This window comes from Symphalangus syndactylus, chromosome 8 (genome assembly GCF_028878055.3).
Source record: "Symphalangus syndactylus isolate Jambi chromosome 8, NHGRI_mSymSyn1-v2.1_pri, whole genome shotgun sequence".
Taxonomy (NCBI): Eukaryota; Metazoa; Chordata; class Mammalia; order Primates; family Hylobatidae; genus Symphalangus; species Symphalangus syndactylus.
Window position 1 is genome coordinate 64,452,406 of NC_072430.2, and position 16,418 is coordinate 64,468,823.

The 16,418-nt window shown below is 38.3% G+C and overlaps 1 protein-coding gene across 6 annotated transcripts in view; it reads left to right on the forward strand.

The window, feature by feature from the left end:
• FERMT2 (FERM domain containing kindlin 2) overlaps window positions 1–16,418 on the forward strand; it is a 95,967-nt gene that overhangs the window by 61,275 nt on the left and 18,274 nt on the right. For 3 of the 6 annotated variants that reach the window (XM_055289338.2, XM_055289337.2, XM_055289339.2), the window contains exons 5-9: window positions 9,195–9,227; window positions 9,554–9,779; window positions 9,885–9,987; window positions 12,315–12,422; window positions 15,604–15,738. In XM_055289338.2, coding sequence (XP_055145313.1) covers window positions 9,195–9,227; window positions 9,554–9,779; window positions 9,885–9,987; window positions 12,315–12,422; window positions 15,604–15,738 — 605 coding nt within the window. The remainder of the gene's footprint in view (window positions 1–9,194; window positions 9,228–9,553; window positions 9,780–9,884; window positions 9,988–12,314; window positions 12,423–15,603; window positions 15,739–16,418) is intronic. The other 3 variants (XM_055289340.2, XM_063645586.1, XM_055289341.2) reach the window with 1 other exon arrangement.

Genomic DNA, 16,418 nt, shown 5'->3' on the forward strand with positions numbered 1-16,418 from the left:
AAAAATACAAAAATTAGCTGGGCGTGGTGACGGGCACCTGTAATCTCAGCTACTTGGGAGGCTGAGGCAGGAGAATTGCTTGAACCCAGAAGGCAGAGGTTGCAGTGAGCCAACCTGGGTGACAACTCTGTCTCAAAAAAAAAAAAAACAAAACACAACAGACTTCTCTCTGCATATTCTGGTTTCCTGGCCTTCCTACCTTTTTACCTTAAAGGTTTTGCTCCTTTGAGGAGCTTTCTTGGATACCCTTTCATTACTTTTCAAATCTGAATTAGGCATCCTTCTGTCATAAGTCAGCAGACTTTTCTGTTAGGTATTTTAGACTGTGTTTTCTTCCTTGCTAATGTGAGCTCACTGCATGAAGGGGCTATCTCACATGTATGACGGTAGTCCCATAAGATTAAAATACTGTCTTTTCTTTTTTTTTTTTCAGACGGAGTCTCGCTCTGTTGCCCAGGCCAGAGTGCAGTGGCGGTGATCTCGGCTCACTGCAACCTCCACCTCCTGGGTTCAAGCGATTCTCCTGCCTCAGCCTCCTGAGTAGCTGAGATTACAGGCGTGCACCACCACACCCAGCTAATTTTTTGTATTTTTAGTAGAGATGGGGTTTCACCATGTTGGTCAGGCTGGTCTCAAACTCCTGACCTCATGATCGATCCACCCACCTTGGCCTCCCAAAGTGCTGGGATTACAGGCGTGAGCCACTCTGCCCAGCCTTTTTTTTTTTTTTTTTTTTTTTTTTTTTTTTTTTTGAGACACAGTCTCACTCTGTCACCCAGACTGGAGTGCAGTGGCGCAATCTCAGCTGTCTGCAGCCAAGATAACAGGCAATTCTCCTGCCTCGGCCTCCTCAGTAGCTGAGACTATAGGCGCACGCCACCACACTCGGCTGATTTTTGTATTTTTAGTAGAAATGGAGTTTCACCATGTTGGCCAGACTGGTCTTGAACTCCTGGCCTCAAGTGATCCACCCGCCTTGGCCTCCCAAAGTGTTGGGATTGCAGGCGTGAGCCACCGCACCTGGCCCTGTATTTTCACTCTACCTTTTCTATGTTTAGAGATGTTTAGATACACAGATACAGATACTTACCATTGTGTTACAATTGCCTGCAGCATTCAGTACAGTAACATGCTGTACAGGTTTGTAGCCTGGGAGCAATAGACTATACCATCCATATAGCCTAGGTGTGTAGTAGGCTATACCATCTAGGCCTGTATGAGTACACTCTATGATGTTCATACAACAGTGAAATCCCCTAACGACGCATTTCTCAGAACTTATCCCCATTGTTAGTAGATGCATGACTGTACTAACTTGCACCTTTGTCAGTGCATCACTGGGCTGTTCCTGTGCTGCCCAATTTTTGGCTAGCTTGTGCCCAAGAAGAGCATCCTTACCAATTCTTACCCTCCCCAATCTTGGGCTCCCTTGTTCTTTTTCACCCAGTTCCCTTTTCACCCAGACTGCAGCTGCTTTTATTTCTGGTCCGTGTACCATTCCTCAGTTCTTTCTTTTCAGAGGCTTGACCTTCGGACAGCTTTGAATATCCTAAGGGACATTTGTGGCCTCTTTATTTGTAAGAGATCCTTTTCAGAAAGAAAACCAATGTTTTTATTAAAACATTGCTATTACTGACAACCACATTTATTGAGCAACTTCTTGTAATATATTTAATCCACACAGTTAAATATATTAATTAATTGAACAATTCTGAAAAATTGGTAGCATGAGAAGAGAAACTCAAGAGTAGCTAAATCACTTGCCTGGGAGCTAATCCCTGGTAACTGGTAGAGCTGAGCTGTAAGCCCAGGCTCATCCCACTTCCAAGCTAGAGCTTTCACCATTGCACTGTGCACACACCCGTCTCCTTCCCCCTTCTATCCCTCACAAATACACACAGACCCATAATTTTAGCAAATATGTCAGTGGCCAGAGATGGCACAACCTAGCTTTTACTTAATTTTTATAGCCTTGTTTACCTTAAAGAAAAAAAAAGTTAAAATTTAAATTCTCTAACAAATCCTTATACTGTACTCTACATGAGTAGTGGCAATCAGAATCATCCCATATCAATATTAGAAGTGATAACTCTTAGAGAGTTAGAATTTGGGAAGCTGAGGAGGTTTTGTTGCCCGGAAACCATGGGTGAAGACCAGTATGCATAGAAATTCTTGAGAGTATGCTGGTCCGGGAAGCAGGAAATCTTAAAATTTTTACATCATACAGAAATGGCTAGAAGCAAACTCTGTGAGTATGAAAAATAAAATTATCAGCTTAGATCTTACAAAACAAAAAGACAAGAAGCTACTGGTAGAATTGGAAGCATTGGATAATTTTGTAATAGTTCCAGAACTTACTAATTTTTGCTTCTCTTCCCTTCAGCTTGGTGATAATAACAAAATGTAGGAAAGCTGGTTAGTATATAACTTAAGCTAATGAATAATCATGATTGAGTTAGCATCAGTCTTTTCACTAAATTCTTAAGCTGGGCTGCCTTGATTAAAACATAGTAATTTAGATTGAGCAACCCACTAATACTTTTCCTTTTATAAGTCACATCTAATATGAATACTAATCCATATTTTAAAAATACTTTTGTTTGGTAGGAAAGTGGGTTGCAAACCAAAATCACAAATAAGCCTTATGGTTTGTTTTCTTCCTCTTGGTTGTCTCTGATTTTTAATGGTTGGAGAGTAGTGTATATTGCTGATATAAACAGAATAAACATATGAATTTATATTCTAGGAGAAAATTTAGCCACATAGAAATAAACGTATATAATGTCAGGTTTTTCCTCCTCCATGGTCAACAATTACATAGTAAATAAGTTATAAGTATTATTGAATACATAATCTTTCACTTGATCGCCACAGAATACCAGCAGTTTTGGTGATGTCTTCATTTTACTTCTGAGGAAATAATTCCACAAGGGTTAAGTAATTTTCCCAAGGTCACAAAGCTAATAAGGAGTAGAACTAGAATTCACATCCAGGCTCCAATGCTCATGCTTCTAACCATTAAGTAACCAATTCTGTTTTTTTTTTTTTTAAGAGACAGGGTCTCCCTGTGTTGCCCAGGCTGGTCATCAACTTCTGGCCTCGAGTAATCCTTTCACCTCAGCCTCCCAAAGTGCTAGATTATGGGCGTGAGCTACCATGCCTGGCCATAATGTTTATTTTATGAATTCTAATAAGAATGTTTGCTAAATTTTTTCTTTCTTTTTTTTTTTTAAGGGACGGGGTCTTGCTGTGTTACCCAGGCTGGTCTCAGACTTCTGGGCTCAAGTGATCCTCCTCCCTCCGCCTCCCAAGTAGCTAGGACTACAGGCATAGATACCAGCATGGCCAGCTAATTTTTGTATTTTTTGTAGAGATGAGGTTTTGCCATGTTGCCCAGGCTGGTCTCAAGCAATCCTCCTGCCTTGGTCTCTCAAAAGTGCTGGGATAGCTACTTGGGAGGCTGAGGCAGGAGAATCACTTGAACCTGGGAGGCGGAGGTTGCAGTGAGCCAAGATCGCACCATTGCACTCCAGCCTGGGCAACAGAGTGAGACTCTATCTCAAAAAAAAAAGTGCTGGGATTACAGGTGTGAGCCACTGCACCTAGCCTCAAAACATTTTTTAAAACTATTCTTTAAGTACAAAAGTATCACATGCTTGTAGTAAATATTCAGATATTACAGAATTACATATTCATTTTTTTCCTAACAAAAGTGGGACTGTATTATACACACATTGTGTTTTCTCACTTGATGATACATGCTGATGGACCTCATATTTTTAATTACAAAATTTATACATTAATACAGTCTATCATAAACTCAAGTAATATAAAAAATGTATTAAACGTGAGTTCCTTTTAAACTTATTCCCTGGCTACTCCTTCTCAAGAGGGAGCCATTTCTTGATTACTGCATGTAACGAGGTTGTAAGTTTGGAGTCCAACTTGACAGTACCCTTTCTGTGTGTTTATATGCACATGTGGGTATAAAATTTGCTTATCTAGTCTTATTTTAATAACATAAATGAGATCCTAATATATATTTTGTGCTCTGCAATTTGATTTTTGGTGATCAATGTTTTGGTGATTTGTGTCGAAGCAGAGAAGTCTCCCTAGTTTTGTTTTTTGTTTTGTTTTGTTTTGTTTTTTTGTTTGTTTGTTTTTGCCTCCTGGATTCACGCCATTGTCCTGCCTCAGCCTCCCTAGTAGCTGGGACTACAGGTGCCCGCCACCACACCCGGCTAATTTTTTGTATTTTTAGTAGAGACAGAGTTTCACCATGTTAGCCAGGATGGTCTCGATCTCCTGACCTCGTGATCCGCCCGCCTCGGCCTCCCAAAGTGCTGGGATTACAGGCGTGAGCCACCGCGCCCGGCCGGAAGTCTCCCGAGTTCTTATAAATGACTTCAGAGTTTTACGTATAGAAAAACTATATTTACCTGTTTTTCTACGTAGGTGGTATCTAATTTTTCTGTCACATATATCCCAGAGCTGGACGTTGTGGTGTGCACCTGTAGTCCTAGCTACTTGGGAAGCTGAGACAGGAGGATCTCCTGAGCCCAGGAGTTCAACCTGGGTGCTCACACTGCTGCAGTCCAGCCTGGGCAACAGAGCGAGACCCTATCTCTAAAAAAATACATGTATGTGTAGATACATATATATTTATACACTATATCACACACACTCTGTCTCTCTCTCTGTCTCTCCCCAGAATGTTTCTGTGATTTATATACTTCCATCAGCAGTACATGAAAATGCCCCATTTCCCATATTCTGCTCAATATTGAATGTTGTAAATCTAGTACATGAAAATGCCCCATTTCCCATATTCTGCTCAATATTGAATGTTGTAAATCTGTATTTTTGCCAGTTTGACAAGTAGTATCTCAGTTATTTTGCGTTTCCCTGATAAATACTAGGGTAGTTGAATAATTTATATGTTTATTAGCCATTTCTATTCTATTAATTTTCAAATGATAGATTTTTTATTTATGTTTTTTGCTTCTAGTGATAATAAAATTTTAATGTGTTACTTCCCTTTATATACGGGTATTTTGTTTGTGGCCTTTTTTTTTTTTTTTAACCCATATTGTTTTACATTTTTATGTGGTCTTATGTCTGTTAGCCATTTACTTTATAGTTCTAGGTTTACTCTTGCTTGGGAAAATTTTCTCCAAAAATATAAAAATAATACCATAAGAATCCTTTTAATAAAATATGGTTATAAGATAGGTATTTTGGTGAAAATTTTGTAAAATGTATTACTTTAGTACTCTTTTTTAAAAATATATAATTTATAATAGGTAAATTTTACGGGGTTAAAATATAGCAATATTTAGGAGTTGTTTGATTATATCGGGTTTTAAATATCTACAGTAGGTGGACTCAGACTGTAGTGCTTTTTGAACTCTTTATTTCTCCTCCTCAGAGTTTTTAAGTTATCTTTCCATGTTGTTTAGTAAGCTCATATTTTGTTGCTAAATCTGCTACTTTATCTTACTCTTTACTAGTTTTCTGCCTCAGATGTATTTTAAACTAGACATTCAAGAAAACAACTTAGTTGGGATTGTCTCTGAACCACTACTAAGGAATTTAAAATACCCATACCCTCTGACCCAGCAGTGCTGCTAGATTGGGAAATAACTACAAAAATGTTTATTGAAGCATTGGTTTACAATAATGACATTAGTAACAGATTTTTTTTTTTTTTTTTTTTTTTGAGACTAAGTCTCGCCCTGTTACCCAGGCTGGAGTGTAGTGGCGTGATCTTGGCTCACTGCAACCTCCGCTTCCCGGGTTCAAGCGATTCTCCTCCCTCAGCCTCCTGAGTAGCTGGAACTATAGGGGCATGCCACCATGCCTGGCTAATTTTTGTATTTTTAGTAGAGACGGGGTTTCACCATGTTGGCTAGGCTGGTCTCGAACTCCTAACCTCAGGTGATCCACCCACGTTGGCCTCCCAAAGTGCAGGTATTACAGGCGTGAGCCACCGCACCTGGCCAGAATTTTATTTTTTTTATTTTTATTTTTCGAAACAGTCTCATTCTGTCACCCAGGCTGAAGTGCAGTAGCACAATCTCTGCTCACTGCAGCCTCCACCTCCTGGGTTCAAGCGATTCTCCTGCCTCAGCCTCCCAAGTAGCTGGGACTATAGGCATGCACCACCACACCCAGCTTATTTTTTATATTTTTAGTAGAGACAGAGTTTCACCATGTTGGCCAGGCTGGTCTTGAACTCCTGACCTCAGGGGAGCTGCCCGCCTTGGCCTCCCAAAGTGCTGGGATTACAGGCATGAGCCACCTTACAGTAACAGAATTTTAAAAAATAGGTACACACCAATTGGCAATGGCTTACATAAGTTATAGTACATGGAGGCAGTGTGTAGCCCTACAGCCAGACTGGCTGGGGTTTTTTTGTTTGGTTTTTTAGAGACGGAGTTTTGCTCTTGTCACACAGGCTGGAGTGCAATGGTGCAATCTCTCACTGCAACCTCCGCCTCCCAGGTTGAAGCGATTCTCCTGCCTAAGCCTCCCAAGTAGCTGGGATTACAGGCATGCTGCCACCACGCCCAGCTAATTTTTTGTATTTTTAGCAGAGGCGGGATTTCACCACGTTGGCCAGGCTGGTCTCGAACTTCTGACCTCAGGCAGTCCGCCCACCTCGTCCTCCCAAAGTACTGGGATTACAGGCTTGAGCCACCGTGCCTGCCGAGACTGGCTGATTTATAGCTTGGCTGCAGCTTACTTGCTCTTGACCTTGGACAAGTTATTTAACCTTGCTTTGCCTCAGTTTCCTCCTCTGAAGTGAGAATAATAGAGTTGTTGTGAACACTCAGTGAGTTATTATCACATAGTGCCTACAGAACAAATAAGAACAATGAAGTGATTAAGTATGAATTGAAGAAGATACAAACTATAGGAAGTTGAAAGGGAGACTTGGGTGGGTGGCTGATTCTATTAAATGTGTGATTGTATTTGTTCGTTCTCGAATTGCTATAAGGAAATGCCTGAGACTTGGTAACTTAGGAGAAAAGAGGTTTAATTGGCTCGTAGTTCTGCAGGCTGTCCAGGAAGCATGGTGGCATCAGCTCCTGGGGAGGTCTCAGGAAACTTACAGCAGAAGGCGGAGGAGGAGCCAGCACTTCACGTGGCTGGAGCAGGAGGTAGGGGTGGGAGCGGGGAGGTGCCACACACTTTTAAACAACCAGATCTCGTGAGAAGTCACTCACTATACAGTACCAAGGGAGGATGGTGCAAAACCATTATGAGAACTCCACCCCTGTGATTCAGTCACCTCCCACCAGGCCCCTCCTCCAACATTGGGGATTACAATTAGACATGCGATTTGGGCAGGGACACTGATCCAAACCATAGCAGTGACTTAGGGGGAGTATCTTTTCTATATTAGAAACTTTATAAAGCAAATTGTCCATTCTAACTTGACTCAGTTTTGGATAGGAATTATAATCACACTAGGTGCACATTTTCAGTATTCTGACATTCTTCATAAACAGATTCATTTAATAGATCTTTGAAAGAAACAAGACTTTGCCTAGAAGTTAATGTTTTTTCACACTTTATCTACATGCACACTCTGTAGCAGAAATACCCTTTGCCCAACTGAGTTGTAGTAATGTGTTCAGCCCATTTAATAAGTGTGGGGTGCCCAATTAGTCCTTTCAAGAGGTGTCACACAATTTTAAGTTTGAAAAATACCTGTCTAGTTTAAGGATCTAGCTTTTAAAGCCCCAGGACTAACGATCCCAGTGTTCTTTAAATGCTGATAAAGAGTTCACAACTTTGCTTTGTGTTTTAGGATTAACAGTGTTCGGATTTTAGAGGGTTTTGTTTGTTTGTTTGTTTGTTTGAGGTAGAGTCTTGCTTTGTTGCTAGACTGGAGTGCATTGGCACAATCTTGGCTCACTGCAGCCTTCACCTACCTAATAGCGAGCGCCACCACTCCCGGCTAATTTTTGTATTTTTAGTAGAGACAGGGTTTCACCATGTTGGCCAAGCTGGTCTCGAATTCCCGGCCTCAAGTGATTCACTTGCCTCAGCCTCCCAAAGTGCTGAGATTACAGGCGTGAGCCACCACACCTGGCCTAGATTTTACAAGTTTTTTTAGTACTAACATTGGAAGAACACATGTCAGGAACATCAAATCAAATATCCTGTGTCCAGCAAGAGATTGCATATTTTCAGTAAAAACTTTTTTTTTTAACGTTGCCTTTGCTTCCTAGACTAGGTCATGACAGCTACGTAAAATCTCTAGCGTTAGCGTCACTTTTTCACAGGCAGTGTTTCTATCATTGTATGGGGAGAAGAGTTAAAAATAGCAGGAAAGTAGATGGATTCCTAAGCTTAACCCTAAATTTAGGGAATGGAAAAGCCATTTTCTTTACATTAACAGTGTTATACCCATTACACATTTTCTTTTGAAAAATTATGACTTCAGGACAAAATATAATTTAACAGAGCTAGGACTTGGGGGGGCTGCTTGTACTTAATGTCATTCTGAACATTTTTAAATGCCTTAAATTCATCTCCTTAATTTTTGAAGTTTAAATAAAGGAGCACATACCATCTGTTGACTAACGTAACAAATTGTTATTTATGTAGCCTCTACTAGATGTCTAGCCCTAATACCAAGAAATCAGAAGATAAATAAGGCAATAGCCCTTCCTTTTGGGATTTGACTATTAAATATATCTCTGTTTAGACTCTTTCTAGGGCAAACTTTTATCTACCCTTTTGCATTAATACTTTATTTGTTGTACCCCAGAACTTAAAAATTAAAAACATATTTGTAAATTTGTTGAAACCTGTTTATTCACTGAGAAGACATTACTATAAAATTATTCTTAATCTATATGAATTAATTCAGTTCTATTGTGTTACCTTCAAATTATGTGGATTTCAAATGGTGGTAAAAGTAGACATATTTGTCACTATATACTTGACTAGAGCAGGACTTCATTCTTTTAAATTGAACAAAGAAAACCCTGTTTTACTTAGGTTGCAGCTTCTAAGGTTGTTTACTCTGATATCCACTTGAAATGTGTACTTCAGTTTATGATTCACAATTAGGGAAAATCTGTTTTTTCTTTTTCTCATTTTCTTTTCATTCTTTTGTTTCTGTCCTCTGTTGTTGCCTTTCCTTTACCTTCTGAATTCCTTTCTTTCCTTTCCTATAGGCACTGATGTTCTTTACATTGGCCCTCTGAAAGGTGAGCCTTGCCACAATTTAAAGACAAAAACTGTTGGTCTGTCTGCTTCAGCTATATCCTTATTTTCTAATTCTCTTGAACTGATTTTTTTTTCCCCAGAATTTCTGCCAACTTAATTGTATTCTTAAGGCTTTGTTATTACATGTTTTAATGTTATACAAGGAGAATTAATTACACATGTTCTTATAACAGGTAAAATAATATACTAAGCTTTCCTTTCAGAATAAAACTTTTGTTTCGCAATGTGCTTTATATCATAGTGTATGTTATTATTGAAAAGATTCTGTACTGCATACTTACTACCTGTTCTTCATGTTACTTATTAGGAAGTATATATTCAAGCCCAGGACTGTATAGTAAAACAATGACCCCCACTTATGATGCTCATGATGGAAGCCCCTTGTCACCAACTTCTGCTTGGTTTGGTGACAGTGCTTTGTCAGAAGGCAATCCTGGTATACTTGCTGTCAGTCAACCAATCACATCACCAGAAATCTTGGCAAAAATGTTCAAGCCTCAAGCTCTTCTTGATAAAGCAAAAATCAACCAAGGGTAAGTTTTAAGATATAGATAAAATTGAATTTCTTTATCCAACTAGAGGTAGAAATATTGTCTTAATTCTGTGTTGTTTTGTTCCACTGTTCTTAATTTGTCCAGATGGCTTGATTCCTCAAGATCTCTCATGGAACAAGATGTGAAGGAAAATGAGGCCTTGCTGCTCCGATTCAAGTATTACAGCTTTTTTGATTTGAATCCAAAGGTACCAAGGGTTTAAAGGGATCTTTTTTTTTTTTTTCCTATTTATTTGTTTTGTTCACATGGATGTTTGTTTTTGGAAGTCGGTGGAATAAGGAATTATTTGTATATAGGAAATCTTGAATAATTATTAAAAACCCAAACTTTTAGGCAAAGGTATTTGTATTTTAAATAAGTCTATTTTAGTAGGTTGGAAGCATAACTAAACCTTTTTATTGTTGTTATTAAGATAATGAAACTTTTGGTTGATTTGGTTTTATCTTTTTTATCTCTAAGCTCTTATAGTGTCATGATTTGTATTTTAAAGGTACTGGTTTGGTACTATAGAATTGTCAAAGTTTAGGCCAGGTGCAGTGGCTCACGCCTGTAATCTCAGCACTTTGAGAACCTAAGGTGGGTGGATCACATGGTCAGGAATTCAAGACCAGCCTGACCAACATGGTGAAACCCCATCTCTACTAAAAATACAAAAATTAGCCAGGCATGGTGGCGCACACTGGTAATGCCAGCTACTTGGGAGGCTGAGGCAGGAGAATCACTTGAACCTGGAAGGCGGAGCTTGCAGTGAGCCGAGATCGCACCACTGCACTCCAGCCTGGGCAACAGGGCAAGACTCCATCTCAAACAAACAAAAAAAAGAATTGGCAAAGTTCATTTTTAAAATTTAAGACCTCTCTTCAACTATATTTAAATAAAAGTTTCAGAAAGGTTACCTTTTCAATTACTTTTAGATTACTAATTACGTGCCAAAAGATGTTGCTTCAGAAAAACGTTTTTTTCTTGAGACAAGGTCTCACTCTATCCCCCAGGCTGGAATGCAGTGGTGTGATCATGGCTCACTGCAACCTCAAAGTCCTGGACTCAAGCCATTCTCCCACGTCAGCCTCCCAAGTAGCTGAGACTACAGGCTCACCCAGCCACACCTGGCTTTCTTATTTTCTGTAGAGACAGTCTCACTTTTTCACCCAAGCTGGTCTTAAAACTCCTGGGCTGAAGCCATCCTCCTGCCTCAGCCTCCCAAAGTGCTGGGATTACCGGCCTGAGACACCATGCCCAGCCAAATTTTTCTTAGGTCTACATTTTTTTCCTCTGTAACAGACAAACACTGTTATTTGTCTTTACTATGATTGGTATTATCTCTGCTACCATAGTACTTCACTTTTCTGGTAAGATTTAACTTTGCCATAAATATCTGGAGCTTTTTTCCCCCGTAGAAAACACTTGGCACAGAGGTTTGAATCTTTTACTTCTCTTTCAGCCTGGGGGAAAAAACCTCTCTTGGCTACCCTCTCATCCTTTTCATGTTTAGAGTATGGTCTAGATTTTAATGTTATGTTTACATTCTTTTATTATATGCTTAAGTAATTCTTTATACAACAGTAAAATCTCTATAATAAAATTATAGAAAATAATTTTAATTCATTTTCAGGCCACATCATATCTACTTTTAGTAAAGCCAAAGCTACTTTGGAAATAGTTACATTTGTGAGGAGAATGGAGATACATTTTGTCAACATTCTGAAATACATGTTGAGCATTCCTAATTTGAAAATGTAGAATGCTCCAAAAGCTAAAACTTTTGAGGGCTGACATGATGCTGAAAGGATGTGCTTATTTTGGATTTTTATGTTAGAGACATTCAACTGGTATAATGGAATAGTCCCACATCTATAAAAATTCTGAATTCAAAACAGAAGGTCTCAAGCATTCTGGATAAGGGATACTCAATCTGCAGTTTTCTTAAGGCATTACTATTGACTTTTATTTATATAGTTAAATGGATAATTGAATAACATATAAGTAAACATTTTCCACAAGTATATTTGCCCTGTATTTTGCATACTTAAAATAACTGCCGTTTCCAAGGACTTGCCACTTATCTGGGTATGCTTCTCCACAGTGAACAAAATGTTCCCCAAAATAATTTGCTTTCTGATTACATGTTAGTATGGCAAGTTGCAGTAACAACACTGAAAAATAATCGGTAGTTCTGCCTTACTTTATTAGATTTCTTATGTTAAAGCTGTAATGTCTAGTGGTTATTTCCCTGAAAAATAACATACAGAATCTACTTTTAATACTGTACAATCAATTATTCTGTCATATTTTAATGTCATTTTTAATGGAAAATTAGATGTGGGCATATATAGGCATCTGTGACCCCATAGGTATCCTTCTAATAATATTTTATTGTAAATAAAAATTCTTGCTTGTAAATTAAAATCCCAGGAAAAAAGTATTAAATTTCTCTTGTCAATTGAATATTCAGAGTTTGAAATTTTTCAATGGTAAAGGTTATATATTACAAAAGAACTATTTCTCTTGCTGCAGTATGATGCAATCAGAATCAATCAGCTTTATGAGCAGGCCAAATGGGCCATTCTCCTGGAAGAAATTGAATGCACAGAAGAAGAAATGATGATGTTTGCAGCCCTGCAGGTAGTTGAAAGGTCTAGTAAATGGGACTTATTTGGGTAAAGGGTAGGGAGGTATTTTTAAACAGTAAAGTGGAGTAGTAATTCCAGTAACATTTCACAAGACAGAATTTTTGCCATGAAGAAAGTGAGTAGACAGGAAAGCAAAATAAATACATTTTAGTTTGATTTTTTATCTTTTCCAAGAGTTCAGTGGTATACTTAAGTACTTTTCTCTGTTTTGTAGGAAAAAAATTACCCTCTTACCCCCAAATATATATCTGCTCAAAGCTCCTCAGTTTTTCCTTGGAAAGAAAATATTTATTAAAAATCAGATTTCTGAAATCTAATCTGAAGTTTACCTGCATTTCATAAATAGCCAGGGATGATACAACACACTATAAAATGGGCTGTAGCAAAGCGGTGCTTTTAGGTGATAAGATTGAGAGAGACTAGTGGAACCAAACCTTTTTCTACAATGATAATCCTTAAGTAGATAGCTAACATTGTCCTTAGATTAAACCAGTTTTTTCATATGTGGTTCTTACATACCACCTCCTTCAGAATTATAGGGGAGCTTATTTAAAAATTAATTATCCACTTCATGAATAACTTTAAGGTGGCATCCACACATCCACATTCTTACTGAGGTCTGATGACCAAATTAATTCATCTTTCTTAAATTTCAGATACCCGAGTAATGCTTTGGCAAGTATTCCCAGTTATGACGGGATTCTAGGTTCAGCCTAAAGTCCTGATGAAGTTGGTGTTCTATAAATAACAGAAGTACAGGAAGCAGAGTTGACATTCAGTTGAAGAACTTTTCACTGTAGAAAGGATTTTGTTTTTCCTTAGAACACAAACAAAAATGTTCTCGGTCTTCCAAATGCCCTCTTTTATGCATCCAGAAAAGTTTTCATTTGTGACCCAAAAAGTTGCCATTAGAAAGCAAGAATGGGGAGTGAGGTTAGCAAAAAAAAAAAAAAAAAAATTAAAGCAAGAACAGCTAATTTTCACCTTAGTTTACATAATGAAAGGAGTGGCAAAGAAGCATAGACAAGGAAAATCCCAGGTGACAGATGGATTAATCAGTTATTTTCTAGGGACTTGCTTCATGAGCCAGTTAGGATCCTGTATTGTGTTTCCAGATAATTCTGACTCTGGTGAATTTCTTGAATTAAATTCTGGAGCAGTTTGTTGGGAGTCCCCTCACGAGGTTATGGCTTTCTTCCTGCATCCTTCTCAGTTTGATACAGGCTTATGATTTTCTAGTGGAGGTTTTCCCAATGATAGAATAATAATACCTGTAAAATATATGTGAAAGACCACAGATTTTATACTGTTGCTTTATTTTTGTATTAAAAAATAGTACATGTTTATGGTTATTGTTTTTAAAACCAGCAGATGCCTATTATATGCCTGGCACATAGTAGGTGCTCAAAACGTGTTTGTAAAATGAGAGTACACACAGTTGTGTTCTCACAGGAATGGCATCATTCTGCAGCCCACCTCCCCGAGTGTATCGTGGGCATTCCATATCAGTACAGAAGGAACACCTCAGAGACCGCAGGTTTTAGTTCATGGAAATGGAATGGTCTCAAACCATAGCCCTCCAAGACCATCTTAGAATCTAGATTTAATGAGAGTATTTTGGCATACAGATTTGAGTTGTTGGAGGCTTTCTCAGAGACTGACCCTAAGGTTGTAGGAAGTCATCTAGTACCAGAATAAGGAAACTGTGAAAGTGTGGTGAGAAGGAGATGCCTAGAATTTTTTCTTTCAGAGAGAGCCCATACTCTGAAGTACCCTCTCCTTGGGACATCTGGATCCTTGTGTAAAGTAAATTTACAATAGTAAAAAGAAGCAAAATAATACAAAACAAGAAGGTGGGGATAAAAAGTAAAGTAGATGAATTAGTAACATTGTTTTTAAAGCATTTAAGTCAGAGTATGTATTAAGAAATTTAAGATATCCCTTGCACTTTTGAAAGCAAAGCTGGATTTTTTAAGTCCCATTCACAGCCAAGACTTCTCCAGTATGACTCATAAAGACATTTTGCATCAGAATTACCCAGAGCAGTGAGTAAAAATGCAGATTCCAGGCTGGACCCCAGACTTCCTGAATCAGGATCTCTGGAGTAAACCTAAGGATCTGTATTTTTGACCAATTCTTCACCTGACTCTTAATATACTCTGACATTTGGTACCTGAGGGCCTCAGCCTCTACCTCATTTCCCATAATTTGTGAACATTGACATTTCTACCATTGTAAGATCTCATTTCAGCACAATTGAAGTAGTCAGAGACTATTCATTACCAATCACTAAACCTTAAAACACAGAAGAACATTGATAAGTGGCCTCAGATTAGTTCACTAAATGTTCCCATGAAATGAATGTATTAAATGAATACTTTAGACATTTGGAGTGCCACTTGTTGCTTTGAAAGGTAACTGATTAAGATTTAAAGGTTCTGCTGACCTTTGTAGAAAACCTAAGGCTTAACATAGTATTTGTTCTAAGTCACTTAAGTATATTTAAAATCAATAACTATTCTATATCCCAAAATTTTCCTGTCTACATATGAGTAGTCATCACTACTCACTACTCTCTCTCTGCCCCCTCCCCACCCACATAAATGTGGGTGTCCATGTGCATACTCACAAACATTCTTACATATGAGAATACAGAGCATGAATCAAGGATGGGGAAAAAGTGGAGCTTTATCTTTCGACATAATAATGATGACTTTCTCCTGGGTAATAGGAGCAATGTACAGCATTCAGTGTTCATCAGTTTCTACAAAAGACCTTATGCATATTCTGTATGTCCATTCAATATTTCTTGATAACAGGCCCTGTTATAGACACAGGGCAGATTACAATGAAAAAAAAAAAAGTCAAAAATCTCTGTTAATGTGAAGTACAGTTGAGGACCAGTTAACTCTCTTAAGTCTTAGGGCCCCCAAACGATGAATTCATTGGTATGTGTCCAAAGACCCTACTTCTTTTGGATAAATATTTATTAGCAGGTTTAGGATATTGATTTCAGGTGCCATCCCCTTTATTTCCTATCGTTCTAGTTCCCAGATGCTTCTGTCTTTTCAGATTAGGTACTGAAAAGCATTAAATTATAGATTCAGATAGTGATTTCATTTTAGAGTTTTACAGTTATAGCAATTATTTTAATAAAATAATTCTGGTTTCAGTATCATATCAATAAGCTGTCAATCATGACATCAGAGAATCATCTGAACAACAGTGACAAAGAAGTTGATGAAGTTGATGCTGCCCTTTCAGACCTGGAGATTACTCTGGAAGGGGGTAAAACATCAACAATTTTGGTAGGGTGAATCTTCTTTTTACCTCCTAATTTAGCTTGAATTGATGCATTCCATTTTGTGGATTTAGGTTCAAAGTATTTGGGGGTGGTGGAAAGAGATATTTAATGCTTTAGAAAGAGAAATCAGATGTTAATTTTTCAGGAACTTTGAGCAAAGTGGTTGTTTTATTTTGAGACAGGGTCTCGCTCTGTTGCCCAGGCTGGAGTGTGGTGGCACACGTCATAGGTCACTGCATTCTCAAACTCCAGGGCTCAAGCCATTTCCTGCCTCAGCCTCCTGAGTAGCTGAGACTACAAGCATGCACCACCACACCTGGCTAATTTTTTATTTTTTTTAAGAGATGGGGTCTCACTGTGTTGCCTAGTCTGATCTCAAACTCCTGGCCTTAAGCAGTGCTCCCGCCACCGCTGGGAAGTTTGTTTTTAAAGTAATAATGTATTAGTCTCTAGTGCATTCAATACAGTAAGAATAGATCTAATACTCTAATACTCTGCAAATTCTTTTACAAGCGGTGGGAAGACATTTCTGCAGAGGAAAATAATCTCAAGTCATGGTAAAAATCCACTTAGTGATGTGCACATTTGAAATACTACAAAAAGAAAAAAACAGATCTCAGGAAAATTGTGAAACGCTGGGTTTGGTTTTTAAGTATAGGGATTAGTTACTGCTGAAGAAACACT